Raw genomic sequence first — 23,534 nt, forward strand, 5'->3', positions numbered from 1 at the left:
GGCGGACGGGGCTGCCTAGGACCCAGGAGGAGTCGGTCCTCTCCCGCCGCAGAGCCTCCGCGCTGACTCGTGCGGCCCCCTTCTCCTCGCGCACCCCCTCCCTCCCGGGCTTTGGCAGCCCTTGGGCGGCAGGAACCCCCCCCCCCAACTCCAGCCCCGCCAGCGAGCCGGGCCGGCCGGGGAGTCGGGCGCGGATGCTCGCGGGTGGGCTGGGCCGGTCGGCAGCCAGGGAGGCGGGCTGCATTATTTCCCGCTAGGGCCGGGCTCTGTGGGAGGAAGGGGCCCCCGCACTGCCCTCTCAGCCCGAGTCCGCGCGCGCCGCCACTAGGACAGGGCCTGCGGGCGAGCCAGGCGGAGGCGCCGCATCCCGGGCCTCCCGCAGGGCTCGTGGGCGGGCCGGGGCCGGGCGCGACGCCCCTGCGGGCCCGCGGCGCCTCTCCCACGCTCCCAGCTCCTCCCCCTCCTCTTCCTTCCTTCCCCTCAGCCTCCCGGGAGCCGCCGGCGGACGCGAGCCGCGGCCAGCGCCCGAGCTTTGTGTGCGCCCGCCGGCCCGGGGCGAACCTCGGGCGGCCCAACTTTGCGTCTCCTGGCCAGCTCCCAGGCGGGAGTTGTGAGGCGTGGCTGGGTGGAGAAGGCGCGCGGGGGGCGGGGGGCTCGGGGCTCCCTGCGGGCTGGACAGAGCGAGCCGCGCTGGACAATGAGCTGGGCAGCTCGACGCTGCGGCCACTTTTAGGGGGGGCGCGGGCCATTCGGCTCCTCGGCGGCTCAGCGGCCCCACCTGTGAGGAGAGGGCGGGATGCCAGAGCCAGGTGTCCCGGCGCCCTGAGCCTTCCCTCCCCCTCCTCCCCCCCCGCCCCACGGTCAGACGTCCCTGAACTGATTCTCGCATTGACACTAGGCTACCCGGAGGCTTTGGCTGGGACGTTTTTTGTGGGGGAGCCTTCGGAGCAGCCGTGATGGCCAGCACCAGGAGTATTGAGCTGGAGCACTTTGAGGAACGGGACAAAAGGCCGCGACCGGGGTCGCGGAGAGGGGCGCCCAGCTCCTCGGGAGGCAGCAGCAGCTCGGGCCCCAAGGGGAACGGGCTCATCCCCAGCCCGGCGCACAGTGCCCACTGCAGCTTCTACCGCACGCGGACCCTGCAGGCTCTGAGCTCAGAGAAGAAGGCCAAGAAGGCGCGCTTCTACCGGAATGGGGACCGCTACTTCAAGGGCCTGGTGTTTGCCATCTCCAGCGACCGCTTCCGGTCTTTCGATGCGCTGCTCATGGAGCTCACCCGCTCCTTGTCGGACAACGTGAATCTGCCCCAGGGTGTCCGCACCATCTATACCATCGACGGCAGTCGGAAGGTCACCAGCTTGGACGAGCTGCTGGAAGGTAGGAGGAGAGGGCCGGGCGCGGCAGGTGCGGCCCAGCGCGACAGCAGGTGCAGTGGCCACAGGCTGGCGCGCGCCCGCTTGCGCTGAGCTGAGGGGAGTTTACGGGGTGTTTTCTGGGCGGCCATGGGAATTGTATGGTTCTGTCTATAGGCTCTCTGTGTGTGTAGGGGGTGCGCTCCCCCATATACTCTCTTTCCCAAGAGATTTGACTTTAAAAAAGAAAAAAAAAATCCTAGCGGGCTTTGGTGACATCTCTTAAGATTGGTTACTTGGGGGTTTTGTTTGTTTTTAGTGCAAACTGTTGGAAAAGGTGGCTGTCAGGTGAGGATCTGGGTAACCCTCCTGCTAATAAGCTTTCGTTCAGCCCTCTGTGTGGACCTCGGTGCAGGCATCAGTGATGTTCCAGCATTCAGGACCCTGTTGTACCTGCTCTACTCAGAAGTTGTGGTTGTGAAATGCTCTAGGTTGGCTTTCAGCAGAATTTAGATGAGGTCAGGAGGCGTGATCCTAGACAGTGGTTCTCAACCTTGGCTGCACCTTGGATCACTGGGAACTTCAAAAAATTACCAGTACCTGCACCCTACCGCAGATATTCAGATGTTTGGGGTCTGATCTGGGCAGTGAGAGCTTTAAAAGCTCCCCAGGTGATTTGGTGTGGAGCCAAGTGCAGCCAAAATTGAGAATCACTGTGCTAAAGGGTTTTCCACATTTGGTCGGTAATGAGGTGAATCAAGGTCAGTCTCTCCTGCCTCCTCCCCTACTGAAAGTAGCTAGTTAGGATGATAGAGGCTGTTGGAAAGAGTAGTTGGGGCCTGTTATAAATTAGTAATCCTAGAGTGTCAACTATGCTTCACTCAAAGGGACTGCTCGACTGTATGTTGTGTCATCCTTGAATTCCTGCCATACTGTATTTATTCTTCTTTCCTTTCAGGGTGAAAAGACATTACTGGTAGTTAAGAACTCATTTCCAGATATAAACAGCACCTATAAAGATGAGACAGAACCCAAGTATATGCTGACTGCATGTTTAAAGACAGCTTGCTCTCATGCCTCTTTCTTAATGCAAATGGCTCATTCCATGTAGTCATAGCAATATTGGTGTGGCAGGGAAAGGAAACTGAACTTTGAGCCAACTATCTTTCTCTTTCTTTCTTTCTTTCTTTCTTTCTTTCTTTCTTTCTTTCTTTTTTTTAAGATTTATTTGTTTTTTTGAGAGAGGGAGGTGGAGAGAGAGAGCAGGAGTTGGGAAGAGGCAGAGGGAGAGAAATCCTAAAGCAGACTCTTTGCCAAGGCAGGAGCCCAGCACAGGGCTTGATCCCACAGTCCTGAGACCATGACTCAAGCCGAAACCAAGAGTTGGATGCTCAACCAATTGAGCCACCCAGGTGCCCCAAGTCAACTATTTTTCTTATATTATCTTATCATATTCTTATATTATGGTTTGAAGGCTTTATGCCCATTTTACACATGAGGAAATGAGCAACATGCCTTGTTACACAGTATCTGCAGTATATGCCCTTTCATCTTCAATTCACCTCTAGTAAATCTGTATAGCCATACTGAAGAGTCCTGAAAGTGGTTGAGTTTCTCTATTTAGTTATTGTTACCAGAGGTTTTCCCTGTCTTGGCTAGATGAGGACCCAGCCAAAATTAAGTTGTCTCTTCAGTCTGTTTTTGTGTATTCTCGACTTCACACATTCTCTTGGTCACTTGTGTGTTTTGGTTTTAAAGGCTTCCTGAGGAGGTGATAACAGCCAGAGGAGTATAAGTAAAATGATACATTGTTAAAAGGGCTCTGTTGCCTTCTTTATCGTATTAAATACTTAAAAGCAACATTTGCCTAGATATTTCAAAATGGAATTACATTTTCAGACTGACCCAAACTAGATTAGCAGTGCTGTGGAAATATCAAGGCGATGCCTATTGCTTAAGTACTCATTACTCACATTCCCTTGGGATAGTGTGCGTAGGGTGGTCTGAAGAGGGACAAAAATTTTAATATCCTTCTCTCAAGTAATTTTAACAGTGTATTTGCTACATGAAATTAAAGTACTCCAAAGAGGAATATCATTATGGGGGGTGGTCAAGATGACCATTAGGCATATTAATTAACGAGAGCATATATTGTACATTGAGTTTGACATTGCCCAGGTGTTGCATGGTTCACTGAGTCTAGTTCTCAAACCCGTATAGTTTCAACTGTAAATTGAAAGTTGACACATTTCCTTCCAGTTATTTATTCACTGATTTTTGGAGGATGGGGAACTGTATGTGTAGAGTCCAAATTATACTACCATATGATAATGGCATAACACAGATATTTGCACAACAGAAATGTTTCCCTAGTCTAGCCAATTGCCTGTTTGTTTCAAGCAGTATTTAATAAAATTACTGCAAAAGAAGAAAATTTGTGCCCTTCTTTTGTCATAGTGACATTCTCTCTGACAATGGATCTTTGTCTAGGTCTTGGAAGTTCCAACAAAATGAGTGGAATACCCTGTTTCAAGGCAGTTTTCAAGAAAAGAAAGAGCCATCGATGCTTAATATCCATCATTTGAGAATTTAAATAGTTTCAACTTTCAGTTAAAATTGTGTGCTCAAATGTTCTGATTTATCATTTAGAAGGACTAATCAGCTACCTGCAAAGTTATTATTTGCATCAGTAAAAATGGGTACAGAACATATGGGTGTTGCCCATATGGTCAAAATTAACTAATTCATCTTAGTTCATTTTAAAAACTATTTTATTTTTTTATTTTATAATTATTATTTTAGTAATCTCTACACCCAAGGTGGGGCTCGAACTCATGACCCCGAGATCAAGAGTCACATGGTCTTCCAACTGAGCCAGCCAGGTGCCCTTGTCCATTTTAGTTCTTTTTTTTTTTTTTTTGGTTCATTTTTAATAAAGATTCTCTGATAGTACTTTTTACAACATTACGTTCTGTTCTGTCCTCTTCCACTTCCATCCCATGACATTTGTAGTTTAGGAGATACTGTTTTCCTAAAATGTTTTTCTGAAATACTTTTAGTGAAGAATAGAAAGTGATGACTCAAGACAGCTGGGCATGAACACTCATTCAGAGCCTCAGTCCCATTGAACTCAGATGACAAAAGAAATTTGCATGGCCCAGATTTTTTCTTCTGCCTTTGACCTTGAAAGTCTCTGGAGACTAAAAACAGTGTGCAGGTGTTGGCTGGCAGTCCTCCTGTACTTTGCTAAATCAGCAGGTATCTTCAGCCTTTTGGTTTACCTCCCCTTGCTGGATTAATTTCACTGAGTTGGTGCTGTGCATCCCTGTAATACTGTTTTATTCTTTTTAAAACTGGATGGGGACCTTCTCTCAGAGGACTGTGAGTCAGAACTGGGAAAGTCCGTTTCAGCTGCCTGAAACCATGAGCCAGTCAAACTTAGAGCATCTCTGATTAGACAACTGAGGATGTTCAGATGATTTGTTCTTAAGTTCTCGTGTCTGGGGCCAAGAGTCAGAATTCCTTAAGTGTTTGTTTAAGTTTATTTAAGTAATCTCTACACCCAGCGTGGGGCTGGAACTCACACTCTGAGATCAAGAATCATGTGCTCGGTGCACCTGGGTGGCTCAGCTGGTTAAGCGACTGCCTTTGGCTCAGGTCATGATCCTGGAGTCCCGGGATCGAGTCCCGCATCGGGCTCCCTGCTCCGCGGGAAGCCTGCTTCTCTCTCTCTCCCACTCCCCCTGCTTGTGTTCCCTCTCTCGCTGTCTCTCTCTCTCTGTCAAATAAATAAATAAAATCTTTAAAAAAAAAAAAAAGGCATTTATGATGATAGAATGTGTCAGTTTAACATTGAATCTTAGGTGTGCAAACCTTCTCTGGCAGACTCCTAGGTTCTTCAAGACCCACTTCCAATATTGCATCTATGAAGTCTCTTCCCAGACCTTGGGGATACTGGTCTCCGATAGTTGTTGAACGAGAGTCTATTTGTTGTTGTTCCAGGTGCTGTTCCAGGGTACAGTTTCTTTCCTCAAGATGCTCACATTCTAGAGGGAGAGAGATCGTGAACATGAACACACACAAACATACACAATTGGTTCTAGCTCAGGTGCTGTGAATGAAGTGGTAATGAGGTGGGGGCAGGATGATGAACAAGGCTTTCCAGAGGAACCGATGTTGGAGCCAAGGCCTGAGATCAAGATGATAACTTTTCCCTTTGCTTATTCAGAGCATTTGTCCTTACCTCTGTTATAACACCTTTGTAATTAGTGGTACATCAGGTCTGACTGGGAGTATGGTGAGGTCAGAGATCTTGGACACACAATAAATTCATCAAATAAGTAGCCCAGAAAGTAATGTTACCTCTAAGTCCCTTGGTTGTCAAAGGAAGTTTTATATGAATTAAGTTTGAATAGGGTTGTTCCTATATATTTGTGAAGAAAATGCATACTTTGAAAAATTGGATTATATTTAGATACATCAAAAATGCTGTGCTAACTCATCATTGTGGAGAAAATGACTGTTCTATCTGCTCCTATAAATCTGGTTGTTTTCTTCATCTCATTTCCTAAAACAGGGAAATTCAGATGTGCTATAATATAGCTACATAATAAGCTCTTTCTAGAGGTAATGGGAAGAGAAGTTTTCATGTGAAGAATAAAAAATTATTAAGGGTTTGGGGAAGAAATGGAATATTTGGGGGAGCATTTATGAATTAGAGTATGATGCAATGATATTCTGGTAGGTAAAAGAAAAAAATCAGTATTTCATAAGGTTTTAGGCTATGGGAATAGATAATTTATGGTCCTGTGATGTAAAATAAAGAAAACTAGATTCCCTTGGGCAGTGTGTCAAACTGCTTTCTTCGTTGCTGGGAAGGCCAGGGGAATTGCTCTGGCTGTGTACTGCCTGGCTAGGTCTCCTTCGCCTCATTCCTACCTGCCTGTGCTCCCACCACTTCTGTTTTTATTTCTTCTATCAGTAAACCACTACTCTAAGGATTTGGGATTCTTAGCACAGTTTTGAGATGTTTTATTTTTTACTTATTTTTTTCCTTTTTCAAGTTTTTATTTAAATTCCAGTTAACATGGGCACCTGGGTGGCTCAGATGGTTGAGCGTCTGCCTTCAGCTCAGGTCATGATCCCAGGGTCCTGGGATCGAGTCCTGCATCGGGCTCTCTGCTCCTTGGGAGCCTGCTTCTCCCTCTGCCTCTCTCTCTCTCTGTCTCTCATGAATAAATAAATAAAATCTTTAAAAAAAAAAAATAAATTCCAGTTAACATACAGTGTAATACCACTTCCATATAACACTGGGTCCTTATCACAACAAATGCCCTCCTTAATATCCATCATCCATTTAACCCATTCCACCACCCACTTCCCCTCCAGCAACCCTCAGTTTGTTCTCTGTAAGTCCATTTTCTGGTTTGCTGCTCTTTTTTGTCCCCCCATGTTCATCTGTTTTGTTTCTTAAATTCCATATCTGAGTGAAATTATATGGTATTTGTCTGTCTCTGACTTATTTCACTCAGCATAATAGTCTCTAGCTCCATCTATGTCATTGCAAATGGCAAGATTTCATTCTTTTTGATGACTAAGTAATATTCCATCTTCTTCATTCGTCAGTTGATGGACATGTGAGATGTTCTATGTGCACTCACTGTGTGAAGTCCTTCACATGTTTTGTCTCATTTAACCTTTGCAATACCTTGTGAAATATGGCTGCATTGTCTTTCCATTTTACAGATGGGGAAGCTGAGGCTCAGAGAGGATAAAGAAATTGCCCCCTTGCACCAATAGTAAGAGGTGGGGCTGGAACTTGAGGCCATTCTCCTTGGCTTTTGAACTTCTGTATTCTGAACTGCTCTTTTCTACCTGCTGAGGAAGTGGGGTCTATTCCAGCCACAAAGATTTACATAGCTCACAACAGATCAGCACTCTAGAGCTCCATCACTGCTAGAGCCAAACCTGTTAATCACTTATATTTGGAAAATGAAGATTACAGTAGCTCATCAGTCACTGTAGGTATAACAATTTAGGATATTTCATGTATGGGTCCTGAAATAAAATGCATTATCCTGTACACCTGCAAAGTAAGGTCTGTGCATAGTTCTGCATAGTTGCCTTGCTTGACCTCAGTTTCCTCATTTGTAAAATGAGAGACAGGTAATTGCTAAGACCCTTTCCCCTTTCAAGTTCAGTGATCTTGGGAAATGTTTCTGGGAGTGGGAAAGAGAAATGATCTTGGCTCTGTCTGGTTCTATGTCCCTTTTTAAGAGTCACCCAGGTTTAGGGGCACTTGGCTGGCTCAGTTGGTAGAGCATGCGACTCTTGGTCTCAAGATTGTGAGTTTGAGTCCCACGTTGGGTGTAGAGATTACTTAAAAATAAAATCTGGAAAAAAAAGTCAGCCAGGTTTAGATGGAGTTTTCAGAACCCTCAATAACCTGTTGGAGGTTCTTCATAAAACATTCTCAGGAAGGGGAAAATTATAAACCTATTGAGGGCTGGGGCCACAGTTGTTTTATTCATTTCTTTGTCCCATGCAACAGATATCTCTGGCACAATGATGATTTATTTTACTTTTGTGTCATTTTTAGATTTTTTAATATGTGGGAATAGGTGGATATAGGTATTTTAAAAAAACTTTCTTAGTTAACACTGGACAGTTGTCTAGATTTGCAGAGGAAGACTAAGGCAGTAGACTAAGCATACTGTAATTTGTTAGAAGCTGCTACTTTGTAGACTGAAGGAGTAGGAAAAAATTGGCTGTGAGATCAACTTAAGTAATTTTGATTACATTATAACCTTTGCTAATATCTCAAAGTGACTAAAATAATCTACAGTTATGACCGGCTATGTTATCTATTGTTTATATGTTGATTAAATTATAATCATTTGCAACCAAAATATATCACAATGAAAGTTTTAAAGATTTATTTATTTATTTTAGAGAGGGAGGGAGAGAGAGAGAGATTGAGCACGTGCACACGCGCAGGCAAGCAGGGCAAAGGGCAGAGGAGGAGAGAGAGGGAAAGAAGCAGACTCCCAGCTGAGTTCAGAGCCCCACATGGGGCTGGATCCCATGACTGGAAGATCAGGACCTGAGCTGAAATCAAGAGTTGGACGCTTAACCGACTGAGCCATCCAGGTGCCCTTCACAATAAAAGTTTTAAAATATCTTCACTGATTTATCTCTTCCTTCACTCCATATGTTTTACAATCTTAAGATTACTTTAAGTTTTAAATACCAACAGTATAATTATTTCTTACAGGCAATGATGATGCTTTCTTCCCCAATACACTTGCCCATCATCTTGGTCTTTTTACTTAACAGTATTTTGCCTCATTGGCAGAGAATCAAGAAAAGAGAAAAGGAATTTTACTACAGTTTATACTCATGTTCATCAAGCCTCTGAGAGAGAAAGAACTTGAGAAATAGCCTGGTGTGAACCCATCTCTTAGTAGTTTAGTGATCAAGGCCAATGGATGGAAGGCTCTACATGAACCCTATAATGTGTATAAAACACTTAGCAGAGTCCTAGCATGCAGTGGCTCTTTGATAAATGGTGGTGGTTCTCAGCATCTTAACCTAGAATTTATGTCCTTACAACTTACCTGCTATATTCTAGAGCCAGCATTTGGAGCTACGTAAGGCTTATCTTACTTTTACCCAGCAGCTCTTCAGACATCTGGAGACAGTGGTCACACTTTGCTATTTACCCCTTCCTTCCCATCCTGTAAACACCACCTCTTTTTTGTGCAAACATCTGGCTTCTGAATCTTTCATCACTTGCATTGATTTTTTTTTTTTTTTAAAGATTTATTTGAGAGAGAGAACATGTCGGTGGGGGGGGGGGGAATCGTGAGGAGAGGCAGAGGCAGAGGGAGAGGGAGAGAGAATCTCTCTGCTGAGAGTGGAGCCTGTCACGGGGCTTCATCTCATGACCTTGAGATCATGACCTGAGCCGAAATCAAGAGTCAGATGCTTAACCGGCGGAGCCACCCAGGTGCCCCCTTGCATTGAATCTTTTTGAGCCATCCTCATTATCAATCACGTGCTTAAAACTGGGCCAAGTCTTCCTCTAAGACTCACAGTGAGATTTAAGGGATGAAGGAGGAAGGTATTAAGCAAAGGTCTCCAGAAGTTGGGGTAACTCTGTCAAGGAAAGTTTTACCTCTGCTCAGATGATGAGCCAGTTGAAGGACTGACCCTTGATCCATTATGCCCCAGTTGCTTTAGAGATATTAGATGGGGGGGTGTCTGGGTGGCTCAGTCGGTTGAGTGTCCGACTCTTGATTTCAGCTCAGGTCATGATCTCATGGTCATGAGACTGAGTCCTGTGTTGGGCTCTGTGCTAGGCATGGAGCCTGCTTAAGATTCTCTCTCTTCCTCTCTGTCTGCCCTTCCCCCCTCTAAAAAAAGAGAAATATTAGACGGGCACATTTTGTTTGAAGTTTTCTCTCTTCCTCAACATCCTTAAAATTGCAGTGTTTCTAAAACTTCTGCAATATTTGGGCCACTTAAACATGAAAAACAATGTAAAAATCTAACAGCTAACTTAGTAGAAGTTCAGTATTACCTTAATTGCTTTAATTACATTGTCACTTAAATATGTAGAAAGGTAGGTATTCTTATATACTATAGGTCTTACACAACAATACAACCTAAATAAATTGATAATGTAAATACCAACAAAACTGCATAATCAATAAAAATGTAAAAAAATAGCAGTGTAAAGCTATAGATACTATTTGCTCAAACTAAATTGTTCCCAAATGTGACCATGGTACTGAATGCTGAGTTCAGTGTGCTGTATTTCAGAATGCCATGTAAGGAGTCAGTTTTGCACTGTTAATAAAGCTCCACTCCTACAGGGTAAAATTATGTTCTCTGGCCTTAACTTGCTGTGAACTCATCTTTTACATAGATTAAGTCCACTTCTCTTTTTCCTCATTAACTTCCAACAAAGTTATACCCTTTGGGACCAAAGGAGTTGAAACTGGACACCGAGTGGCCTGACTGAATTTGATTTAGAAGCAGTTGTTCACATATTCCAGAATAGGATGATACATTTTAAGTTCTATCAAAATAAGCACAGAATTAAAATTGTCACAGGGAACTCTTGTATTGTGGAATATGTTTGGTCCAGGTGTGAGGAGCAAAAAGACAGATAATGGATATGATTTGTAGGTTCCATCCTATCAGGAGATTAGATGTAATTTCTTTTTCAGCTGGTAAGCTTTATAAAGCTTTTTGGTTAGTGAGTAGGATTTTTGTTTCTACTTTTACCTGATTTTTTTGGTCTTTGGTTAAACCTCTCTGAAATTTCAATGCTGAAACGTGGATTTCTGGGCATACCTCTTCATGGATGTTCAGATGTTCAAAGTAGTTTTTTTACCCCTTTCTCAGTAGAACGTATCACAGACTGTACTGCTGGATGTGACTTTAGGACATGGCTTGGTTCAGCCAGTTGCCTTCATAGGTGTTGAAGGAGCATTGGTTTTAGCGATGAAAGGTCTCATTTTTGTGTCCTCAGCCTTGCCCTGCAGCAAAGGCCGTTATATTCATTTGTGAATGCAACAGCAATGGTCCAGTGACACAAAAAGGAGTGCAGAGTGGGATAGGCTTCCAGGCCAGAGCAGTGCACTTTGTGTAACTCTGCTGATCCCCATAAGTTTTAAATTCTGGGTTCTGTACAGTTTGGGTAAAAAAAAAAAAAAAAAAAAACCCAACTAAGTTGTTTGCCACAAGAGAATAATAAATCAGTCTTTCTTTTTTTCTTAACCAGATAGGCGTGGGAATTCGTCTCTGCTGTGCTCTAGATGGAGATAAGAACCTTTTAATCCACCCAGTAGTACTGCCTCACAAATGCTGTGCTTGATGAAGGACATCAAACCATTTTGTAGATGCAAGATACCTGGATTTATTTTCCCTGGTTATATGTCTTTGGAAGCAATTTTCTTTCTCTGTTTTAGATGTTAGGAAAGAATTAAGGTTCCTAAGATTATTGCTGATATTAGATCTATAGTGTCAGGCAAGCTTTCTTTTCTCTTTGTCTTTACATTTTTATGTTACCATATTTAAATCTGCATGTGTGTTGGGGGGGATCTTTTCTCTAAGCTTGAAGAGCCTTTGCACTTTAGACTTATAAAGTTCCGTGCTTGCTTCCACTCCAAGTTATGTAATAGTCTCAATGTCCAAATTTTGTATAATTGATTTTCTGCCATGAATGTCAAAATAGTTTGTAATTACAAACTAATTAGTGGGGTGAGGCAGTTAATGTAAATATTTTAACAGAAATGGATGAGATACTTTATAGGAACTGATATAAAAGTAGGCTAGCCAAACATACTGTTATTGAATTTCCAACTGCATAAGGTTGCATGTAACTATTTGTAATTTCTAACAATAAATTGACATTTAAGTGTTGACAAAGTACTCTGATTTAGCTTTAAAAACATTCATGTATATACTTAAACATATATATATGTGTATATATATGTACACACATGCATATTCCATTGATTAAGAGACACATTACATTTATTGGACTAAAAAGTACCCTGTAGAATGAAGGGGGGGAAATCGGAGGGGGAGACGAACCATGAGAGACTATGGACTCTGAGAAACAAACTGAGGGTTCTAGAGGGGAGGGGGCTGGGGGGATGGGCCAGCCTGGTGATGGGTATTAAAGAGGGCACGTTCTGCATGGAGCACTGGGTGTTATATGCAAACAATGAATCATGGAACACTACATCAAAAACTAATGATGTAATGTGTGGTGATTAACATAACATAATAATAAAAAAAATTAAAAAGTACCCTGTAAAAAAAATTTAAAAAATTAAAAAAAAGTACCCTGTACTCTCGAAACTGATACAACACTATATGTTAATTATACTTCCAATTTTTAAAAAATAAATAAGTGTGTGCCCTGGACTCTCGATGCTTTGATGGTCTGAAATGAATTAAAAACTTTGGTAGATACTAGGCAGCCTTCATATCCTGCTTGTTTCCATATATGCCTTAGGCTGCCTTTTGGTCGGCTGGCATGACCTAAGAATGTCTCCAATCATGCATGACATCTTTCAGGAGCCTGACCCTGAGCCTCCCAGGGTCATTCTGTATAAATAGCTACACTGTGCAAATGTTTTACCTAGAAGTAATGCAAATCCAAACCATGAGATTTGTAAGTTTGCATTTTCATCATTACATTGACAAACATATTTTGAGTACCTGTTATATATCAGGTATTGTGCTAGATGTGGGTAGTATGAAAAAGATAGTTTTGTTTTTTGTTTTTTTTCAAAGAGCTTCCAGTCCAGGAAGTAGTTTGTAATGAGAGGTTGTTTTCAGAGTCACCTGTGAAATTAAAAACCCTTACCTACATATTCTGGCCCCACCATCCAGTGATTCTAGTAATTCAGTTGAACTGTGGTGAGGTCTGAGCATCTGTACTAATACAGCAAAATCAGCTGATTAAAAAAATCTCCACTGAGAACTATTGGAAGAGAGAAAGAAAGAATAAATGATTATGAGAAATTGATACTTTGTAAGCTCAGGGTATAAGAAGAATGTAATTTTTAAAATTTTATTTTAAAATTATGAAGATTCATATACATGTACAGCCCAGTGAGTTGTTAAGAAGTGGACACCTTTGTGACTACCAGCCGTGTCAAGAAAGAGTATTGCCAGACTCTGAGAAGTTCTCCTTGTGTCCTTTCCTAGTTACAGTTCTTCCCAAGATAACAGAGGCCTGACTCTTGCTTTGATCTATATTTTTGCCACCAATGAAGGCATCCCTAATTGATACAGTTTAATTTTTTCTCTTTTGAACTCTAGAGAAATTGAATCTGACTACATATATTCTTTTGTCATCTTCCCACCACTGTTTGTAAAATTCACCCAGGTTGTTGTTCATGGCTCTTGTTTGTTCATTTTCACATACAGAAACTGTATAGTTGTACATATGACCACGCCACAATCTCTGTTCTGTTGTTGGGACATGTGGATTGATTTTTCATCTTTGGCTGTTGAGCAGTGCTTCTGCATACATACACTAGTGCCCATGTGCATGAGTTTTTCCAGGATATTTTCCTGGGGTGGATTGCTGGGTCATATGATGTGTATGTTGTAAACTTAGTACTAGATAACGTTTTTCTAGGTGACTGAACCTGTTTTTCCTAGGCAGTTGAACCAATTTAAAATCCTTCCAGCAATGTTTGAAAGTTCCTATTGCCTTACCTCCTTGCCAAGAGTGATTGATCTTGACTGGTCAGTTAGAAAGAGGCAAGATGGGAAAAGGAGGAAGGTTATTTCAGACATATAAGAAGTAATGAAAATAAGAGGGTATGATGAGTTTGGAAGGAAATTGCAAATATACTGGTATGACTAACTTAGGAACCTGTGGGAAAGTGGTGGGAGATGAGAGTGGAAGTGTGTGATGTGCTGAGGAGCTTGGTCTTTATTCTAAAGGCAGTGAAGCAGGCAAAAGACATCAGATCTACATTTCTAAAAATTTGCTGTGACAGCTATGTGGAGGATGAGGGGGTGAGGCCCCACAGGGAGCTTAACTACTCTAATCCAAGGTGAAATGAAAAAAGGCAGAGTCAAAGAGCATAGACTCCAGAGATGCTTAGAACAAGGTCAACAGTTTTGCCAATTCTGTTGAATGTGGGAAAGGGAGAAGAGAGGCAGGAGTCTTGATTTTGCTTGGGTGACTATATAGGTGGTGATTTCATTCAGTAAGTTGGGGAATTCAGGAAGAGGAGAGTTTGAGGTCAAGGTGGCAATAATGGGGAGTGAAGTTAGTTTTAGACAGTAGCATGTGAGCTATCCATAGATAATCTAGTAGAGATGTTCAGTAAGTGGCTTGAACTCAAGAGAAAGGAGTAGGCTGGAAATGTCCTCAGGATATAGGTGGTGTTTGAAGCCATGGGGGTGAATGCAACTGCCCACAGAGAATCTAAGGAGGATGAAGTAGATGAATGGGAGAAGAGGACCCTGAAAAGCAGATCAAGAAGGAACAACCAAAGAAGTAAGAGGTATAAACCAAAAGAAATCAGACTGTGGAAGCTAAGGAAAAAAGGATTTGCAGCAGAGAATCATGGCTAGTGTCTAATGCCCTCAGAAGACACCCAGTGAACTTGGAAGATGTGCTTTGCATTTGGCAGTTAGGAAAGACATGCTCGGGGATCAGGGTGTTCCAGCCAGGGGAATGCAGAGAGCAAAAGTGATGCCACGGTGGCTTAAGAGCAAACAATGGGTGAGGAAGTGGGGAAAAAAACAGATGAGGAGTTTTTTTTTTTAACTCAGCAATGAATGGAAGCCAAAAGCACATTAGGTAGAGTGCGATGAGGAATGAAGAGAGGGAGGATTTGCGTGTGTTAAGGTAGGAGGTATTTGTATCTAATCCTGTAGAGAGGGCTGCCTAGTTAAATGGAGGAGAGAAGAACAATGTCCCTGAAACTGCAGCATGAGGACACACAAACATGGTACTGAACATCCAATAGGAGGTGGCTATCCTATTACTGCAAAGAGAGACAAGGTGGGAAAAATTGGCACAGTCTGAATACATTTGTAAGTGTGAAGGTTTTCAGAGACAAGACATTGGAGAGTTCCTAGCATTTAATATTCTCTTGCCTCTTAAAGGAGGCAGATTCTTCAGTTGAGTAAAGATGAACATTAATGGTTGATATGCAGGTGGTATTACACAACTGTAGGCACTTAATTTGACAACCTGCTAACTATGAAGTAAAGTGTCTTTGAACAAATGTCAGTGGTAAGAAGCCATAGCCATGCCACTGTAGGGTCTTAAAGGAAATTCAAAGACTTTCTATTCTGTGTTGTGCATGAAAACTGTTAAGTTTTATAATCACCTTATGCTTTTATCCATCTTCTTTCCATACATAAAGCAAATTTTCTTTGTATTTAGTATTCATGTGATCATAATTTCCAAAACGACTTCCTTCTAAACTCCTCTGGTCAAAGAACTATTATTGGAAAGAGGGAGAGAGAGAAAGAGAATGAGTGTGTGTGTGTGTGTATCTCAGTTCTCTTCAGCCAGAGACCATCAAGAACATACCTATAGTTGAACAAGTTGAGTTTATTACTCATTGCAGCAAAGAGAATGCACATTGTATGATACCATGGGGCATCTCAGTAAGATGGTGTTAGACCTATCATAGAATTTGGGCTTTGGTTGGATAATTTTAGGGAGGATCTGGGGAAGCAAGGACTTGCTCTGTATTGGGTGCTGTTAGAAGAAAGGACAATTCTGTGACTGAGTATCTCATTAAATCTTACTGGGAGCACAGAGTAGATTGAGGAAAAAGCTGTAATTGGTAAAGTCATTCAATGAGTGTGAGAGGAGGATGTCTGGTATCTTGTGGGTTGCACAGTGAACTTGTTTTTGTGTCACTTTACCATAGTCTCAGAGTGACTTTATTTGAAACAGATATTATCTGAGATTATATCCCAGAGAAGAACACAGGTCTGACTGTGAGCATCAGACCAGCTTATAATAATTATGAGATCTAGCTGTTAAAGTCACATCAATTCTGGACTTCAGATACAGCCTCATTTTTCATATATTCATATTCATATATACATATTCATGTATATATATATACACATACACATTTATGTCTTGGTTTAACTCTAATTTATAAATGAGATGCTTAGCTTTTCCTTCTTTGGGTGAGTGTAGTTTTAATATGTATTGGCAAAAAATTTTAAAATCCTTTCAGAGTGTAATATTTTATCAGGATATCAAAACTCATTACTTGAGGATATACTTTTTCAGCTGTATCAATAGCATAAAATGCACTACTGTTTGTTATGTTATTGGGGAGTGAACAGAAAACAAAACATTCTTGCATTGATCCAAGTAGGGAGTAGGTGGTGGTGAGGACATAGAGGGTGGACATTTTGAGAAATATTTAGAAAAGAGAGTGGACAGAACTTGATGTCAGAATGTAGTATGTAGGGAAGCCAGAAGAGTGAAGGATGATGCCTGGGTTTCTAGCTGAGTAAGTTTCAGTAGGAAGTGATGTTCCTACCAGGATAGGGAAGAAGGGGGAAGTGACAAGTTGGCAGGGGGGGGTAACAAATCTTAAACCAGAATTCCTACAGTAGCAAGAATCTGGTTGAGAGGAGGCTGATTGCTTCTAATCAATCTTGTAGGTGCCTACTACCTAACAGAGTAATAATTTATTATTTGGTTAACAGCAAGAGCTCTAACTGCCCAAGAAAACAAAATCTTAAATTCTTTTGTCAGCATGTTCTCTCCTGATAGGCAAATCTATGTAAGTGACAAAATTGCCATCAGGAGATTGTTTGATCAGGGTGGGGACGTAACAAGGGAAGCTAGCCTGGGTATCTTGGTTGCTATGGTTATCAAGGTATGACATCTCTACTGTAGGGTTTTATGTGCCCAGTATATGGAAACACAGGTGTGACCTCAAAACTGTGTTTCGAACTTTTATGCTGAAATGTTGTATGCCAAAGATGCCAAAATGGATATCTGCTGGTTCAAAACTTTACATTTTATAGAACTGATCTACAAGTTTTTAATAGAAACAGTATGAAGGGAGGAGGGGAGAGAAGGAGGGAATTAAAATATGTCTGTAACCACACATAAACAAATTAAAAGACAGACTTCCTTTACCTATTTTCATTCTGATGTCCTGAACCTGTATAAAGAAGCAAAATACAGATGAATTTAAAAGGCAGCTGGCCTCATTGATATGTCAACTGTGCAGGGTTGATCAAGGAAATCTGACATACTAAATTTGCTCTTGTTTTGTTTCTTTTTATCATTGTATTTTTGCTTTATATTGGGAAAGGCTTTTCCCTAGCTGACTTCTCCCTACCCTTAAAAAAAAAAAAAATCACTGTCTCTTGCTGAAATTTCCTTTTCTTTCTTCCATCTTAATATTTTGAATCAGAACATACAATTAAATTTTATTTAGAGCTTTTCAATATGAGACTTGTGTTCTCTATAAAATTAAAGCAAAATCGTGTTTATTTTTGCTTGTAAATACGTCCATGTGATGTATAGTTCTATTTTATTAATTTCATATGTGTATTTGAAACTACATGCCCTTTCCCCAGATGATTATACTGTGAAAAGTCATTTGGATAAACCTACAGAGAGGGAAAATCCCTAACTAAGTGGCAATGGTTGTGCTAGCTTTCTGATTACTGGTGTGGAAGCAGCAGGAGAGCTGTGGCTGCTTCCCTAGTTTTCTTGGACAGTGGCCTAATTATACCTTTAAATAGAAGGCTTTACTCCTCTTTTTAGACCCTTCTTACATGCCTGATCTGTTACTGAATTGTTCATGTGCCTTTGGGAGTCTTTAAGTTCTCCATTCATCAGGATCTTAAGAACATCCTGATAATAGTTAAATATGATATTTATATTAATAGGTTTTCCTCAGGCATTGTCTTTCACTGTTTTGGTTATTTTTGTTTTAAGCATGAACAGCCCGTAAGGCTTGTATCATATAATTATTCTATTACGAGTGAGACTGTTACACTAAATATGTGAAATAATACTGGATTCTTTTTGAGTTGGAAGGTATTGTAGAGAAAATCTTAGAGTGTAATCCTCTTGCCCTGTATGCCAAAAGGTGAGAATAAAAGAATTGGGTGACTTCTGAGTTTCCTGAAAGAAAAAGTATGATTTTTAAATATATAATTATGAATTAGGATTTTCAAAATTATAATTATGAAAATCATTACTTTTCAACCTATAATTTTGGGACTTAAAATTAATGAACATTGAGTTGGTAAACCAATCGACAAATAGTATACTTTTTATGTTTTAATAAAAATAAGCAGAAGGCTGCATGAATAATGAACACATTTTATTTATTTTTCAAAAAGATTTATTTATTTATTTTAGGGAGAGAGAGAGCACACCTGCATGCAAGCATGAGTGGGGGGGAGGGGCAGAGGGAGAGGGAGAGAGAGGGAGAGAAGCAGATTCCCCGCTGAGCGCAGAGCCCAGCATGGGACTACCCCGAGATCATGAACTGAGCCAAAATTAAGAGTCGGTAGCTCAACTGACTGAGCCACCCAGACACATCGTTTTAAACTATTTAACATCCTTTCCCATTTAAGTAGATATAGAGAAGGTTGTCTTTTTGAATTAATTATTTTAAGTTCACATTCTTTAATTAAGAAATAAAATGCCTGAAGTAAATTTTTTCAAGCTGTCAAAACTCTTCATTTTTGCAGTAATTCATTAATTGAGTAAATGATACTATGACTAAATATATTTTAGACAGCTATGTGAAGATGGAGTAATCATTCTTCAATTAGGACTGAAATTTGTAGTTGGAAGAAGAAAAATAGTTTTATTTCTTTATATGAATATATTGTGATATAATTACTTCTTCCAGAATGGGATTTTTTTTAATTAGTTAATAGATTTTGGAATTAGGAAGTACTCTAGAATTAATCTGATTCAACAGCTTCAATTTACAATGATACTGAGAACCAAAGTGCAGAGGAATTATCCAGGGTGACATATTTGATCAGAATAAAGCCCAAGTCTCTCTTGTTTCATTTGCCTAGTGCTTTTCACGCTGTAATGTGTGTTATTTTCTCTCTCAAAACCAATCTAGATGTTTAAATAGAAAGGGAGGATGGGCAGAATGCCAAAAGAAAAGGATGTGAATCCCCCTTTTCAGTGAACCTGTTAAGTTTAGGAGTTCATTTAATGGGTCTTCAGCATTTGTTCTTAAGATACAGTGCTTCTGTGGTGGGGATAATCATGCTAATTAAACTGATTTTTTGCCTTTTAGGTGAGAGTTACGTGTGTGCATCAAATGAGCCATTTCGTAAAGTTGATTACACCAAAAATATTAATCCGAACTGGTCTGTGAACATCAAAGGTGGGACAACCCGAACCTTGGCTGCTCCCTCCTCGGTGAAAAGTGAAGTGAAGGAAAGTAAAGATTTCATCAAACCCAAATTAGTGACTGTGATTCGAAGTGGAGTGAAGCCTAGAAAAGCCGTGCGGATCCTTCTAAATAAGAAGACTGCTCATTCCTTTGAACAGGTGTTGACAGATATCACCGAAGCCATTAAACTAGATTCAGGAGTGGTCAAGAGGCTCTGCACGCTGGATGGAAAGCAGGTAAGAGGGTTCCTAGCCCTCAGCTCTCCATCTCACTGTTAAACTCTCCCTGTATCATGGTGGTTACATATTTGACAGAAAGAATTTCAGAGTTTGCTAGAAATTATTCTCATACTCCTACTTGAGAGGTGTGTGTGTCTGTATTGGCTTTTATCATGAAAAATGTAAGTGGCTTACCTGTGTCTTTGCCCAAACATCTTAAAGGTGTATGTGGAGAAATCTGTATATCTTATAGTCACTGAAAGGGAAATGTAAACAACTTCGTTTTTTTTTTTTAATTTGTATTTAAATTCCAGTTAGCTAACATACAGTGTGATATTAGTTTCAGGTGTATGGTCTAGTGATTCAACACTTCTATACAACACCCAGTGCTCATCACAACAAGTTCACTCCTTAATCCCCATCTCCTATTTAACCTATCCCCTCACCCACCTCCCCTCTGGTAACCATCAGTTTGTTCTCTGTAGTTAAGAGTCTGTTTTTTGGTTTGCCTCTCTCTCTTTTATTTCCCTTTGCTCGTTTGTTTTGTTTCTTAAATTCCACATATGAGTGAAATCATATGGTATTTTATTTGTCTTTCTCTGACCGGCCTATTTTACTTAGCATAATACTCTCTAGCTCCAACTATGTTGTTCCAAATGGCAAGATTTCATTCTTTTTTATGGCTGAGTAATATTTTTGTGTGTGTGTGTGTATATATATACATATACACACATACACACACAATAATATATATACCACGTTTTCTTTATCCATTCATCAGTCAGTGGACACTTGGGCTGTTTCATTAATCTGGCTATTGTTGACAATGCTGCTATAAACATCCGAGTGCATGTATCCCTTTGAATTAGCATTTTTGTATTCTTTGGGTAAATACCTCCTAGTGCAATTGCTGGATTGTAGGGTAGTTCTATTTTTAACTTTTGAAGAACCTCCATGTAGTTTTCCACAGTGGCTGCACCAGTCTGCAATCCCACCAACAGTGCAGGAGGGTTCCTTTTAATCCACATCCTCGCCAACACTTGCTGTTTCTTGTGTTTTTTATTTTAACCATTCTGAAGGTGTGAGATGATATCTCATTGTACTTTTGATTTGTATTTCCCTGATGATGACCGATGTTGAGCATCTTTTCATGTGTCTGTTGGCCATCTGTATATCTTCTTTGGAAAATGTCCATTCGTGTCTTCTGCCCATCTTTTAATTGGATTATTTGTTTTTTGGATGTTAGGGAAATGTAGACTTCTGAGGGAAAAGTGTAAGTTGAAGAGGCTTCCTATACTAAATGGGATGTTCTCTAAGAATAAGAACACCTATGGACTAGTAGAGTCATTATGGGTTTGGTAAATCACAGGAACCAAATTAAAGATATTTAACATTTTTAGAAAAGCCTTTCCTCCCCACCTACATATAATATGGAAAATGAATTTCAAAAAAGTACTTTCTTTCATAAGAATGTCCATATGAATTTCATAGGACACAAGGGGGGTAATTAATCAGCATTTCTTGTTTGTTTATTTTTTAAGAAAGAGAGAGAGTGTATGTGTGGGGGCAGATGGGGGGCAGAGGGAGAGGGAGAGAGAATCCCAAGCAGGCTCCACATCCAGCACAGAGGCCGAAGCAGGGCTGGATGTCGCGACTCTGAAATCATGACCTGAGCTGAAATCAAGAGTCGGACACTTGACTGTGCCATCCAGGCACCCATTAATCAGCATTTCTGAAAAACATACACAAATTACACAGGAAAAGGCAAGCCAAATTATGATAATAATATACCAGGAAATCTAATGGGCTAAAGAAGAAAAATCGGGCAAATTTCAAGAATGCATGAATATTGAGTTTTGCCACAATCAGATTATCATTCCTACAGAGAAACATGTAGCTTCTGAGGTGTATTTTTTCCTGATTTCAATAAAGTTAAATTGTTTGTATTTACATTGTGTTAAACATAGTTTCCAGCATTCAATTTGTTTCTTCATTCCATTTTGTTTTTTCCCTATAACACAATTTATTCTGAGGTGTTTAGCTCGAATAGTGCTGAGAATGAAACACTGGAGCAGTGCCTTCTGGAAAAACACGATTAAAGTAGTTTTCTAATTTCCTAACACCAGATCTAGTTAGTTGATTGTTTCCTGAAACATTAACAAGATTTAAAAAATAGGTTCTAGGGGCGCCTGGGTGGCTCCGCCGTTAAGCATCTGCCTTCGGCTCAGGTCATGATCAGGTCCTGGGATCGAGCCCCGCGTCGGACTCCCTGCTCAGCAGGAAGCCTGCTTCTCCCTCTCCCACTCCCCCTGCTTGTGTTTCTGCTCTTGCTAACTCTCTCTCTGTCAAATAAATAAATAAAATCTTTAAAAATAAAAAAATTTTAAAAAATAAAAATTAAAAAAATAGGTTCTAAAAATTCCAGTAGATCATAGTGATGTTATAATGACCTTTCTGATTAATTAAATTGACGATTAGAAGGCATGACACTTCATAGCAGCCTGCCCAAGATAGGTTCATGTATGAATGGAAATAGACACTTTATAAATTGAGTTAATAGCACAGCACAACACAGAACACCTTAAGATTCGTTCTGCAAGTAAGTAAAAACGAATTAGACTAAAAGTCTTGGTAAGTCAAACAAGTAATTCTTGTTTGACACAGGAAGGAAAACCAGAAATATAGAGACAAACATTTAAGACACCTGACGAAAAGAAAATGGAAATCATAAATATGTCAAATTCAGAAACCTGAATGGCATATAAAGCATAAATGCAGATGAGATTTTAAAAATTGAGACTCAAGATTTGGAATCTCTAAATGAATATTGTTCAAGGAAAATGGAAGTGAAATGCAGAAGTTGAACATCTAATTGAAATGGGCAATCATTGAAATTTTACTAATTATCCAAAAAATTATCTTCAGAAAAACTCCAGACTAGAAATATCAATATGTAAAAATGTTAACTAAAGCACAAGCAACGCCAAATTATCCACATATTAAAGAAGACTACACTGCTAAGAGTAGGATTTAATGACAAGAACTAAAGGATGGTTTACTGTTAAGAAACCTGTTTATACATGAGATCTGGAGGATCAAGCATAATGGCACACGGAATCCCAGAAAGGCTACAAAGGCATTTGACAAAATACAAAGTTGACATTCAGTTAAAGATTTAGCAATAAATGGAGGGTGAATTCTCTAATACACTTCTAAAAAATATAATCTGAAACAAAAATTCTATGTGTTGGCTTGAACAAATACAACTCTGGAAGTATTTCTATGACAGTCAGGTATGGGATAATCGCCTGGCAGCACCAGTATTCAACATTCTTCTATATATTCTCCCTGATTTTTATTTATAGTTTAATTGCAATTTCAATGAGAATCTAAATGAGATTTTTTTGGGGTGGGGGGGAGGAATACCTGACTAAGTGATTTCAAAAGCTAACATGGAAAAAGAGGGAGAAAAATTTTGGAAATAATGATTAATGGGCTCTTAGGCTACCAGATATTAAATCATCATCCTCATACCATTGGAAAAATAACTTCCAGGTGTTTTAAGAATGTAGATGTCAAATAAAACGAACTAAAAGAAAATATGTCAATAGTTAGGTTGAAATGAGAAAGGATTTTCTAAGCATAAAAATTGTGGAAAATCACAAGGGGAAATGTTGGTTGGATGACATAAAAAAAAAAAACTTGTAGGTGTCATAAGCAAGGTTTATATCTTTTATATTGAGTTATAGTAGTTTAATATGAAAAAAAAACAACAACACTGTAAGCCAAGATGGATAAAAGATGACACAATTTGAAAAGATAGAATTGTAAATACTAAGTATAAAAAATGTTCAATCTCTAGGGACGCCTGGGTGGCTCAGTCGTTAAGCGTCTGCCTTCGGCTTAGGTCAGGATCCCAGGGTCCTGGGATCGAGCCCCCACATCGGGCTCCCTGCTCAGCGGGAAGCCTGCTTCTCCCTGTCCCATGCCCCCTGCTTGTGTTCCCTCTCTCGCTGTCTCTCTCTGTCTGTCAAATAAATAAAATCTTTAAA

At 40.4% G+C, this 23,534-nt stretch overlaps 1 protein-coding gene across 8 annotated transcripts in view; it reads left to right on the forward strand.

Annotated features, from left to right (window-relative positions):
* The first annotated feature begins 212 nt into the window (after nucleotides 1-212).
* Nucleotides 213-23,534, forward strand: part of DCLK2 (doublecortin like kinase 2) — a 148,477-nt gene continuing 125,155 nt past the window's right edge. For 4 of the 8 annotated variants that reach the window (XR_013446514.1, XM_078069298.1, XM_078069299.1 and 1 more), the window contains exons 1-2: nucleotides 214-1,377; nucleotides 19,166-19,500. Coding sequence is in view for 6 of the 8 variants with exons in the window: in XM_078069298.1 (XP_077925424.1) it covers nucleotides 957-1,377; nucleotides 19,166-19,500 (756 nt within the window). In the remaining 2 variants the exon portion in view is untranslated. Of the gene's footprint in view, nucleotides 1,378-19,165; nucleotides 19,501-23,534 lie in introns of all 8 variants that reach the window. The other 4 variants (XR_013446515.1, XM_078069300.1, XM_078069301.1 and 1 more) reach the window with 2 other exon arrangements.

Source organism: Halichoerus grypus, chromosome 3 (genome assembly GCF_964656455.1).
Source record: "Halichoerus grypus chromosome 3, mHalGry1.hap1.1, whole genome shotgun sequence".
Classification (NCBI taxonomy): Eukaryota; Metazoa; Chordata; class Mammalia; order Carnivora; family Phocidae; genus Halichoerus; species Halichoerus grypus.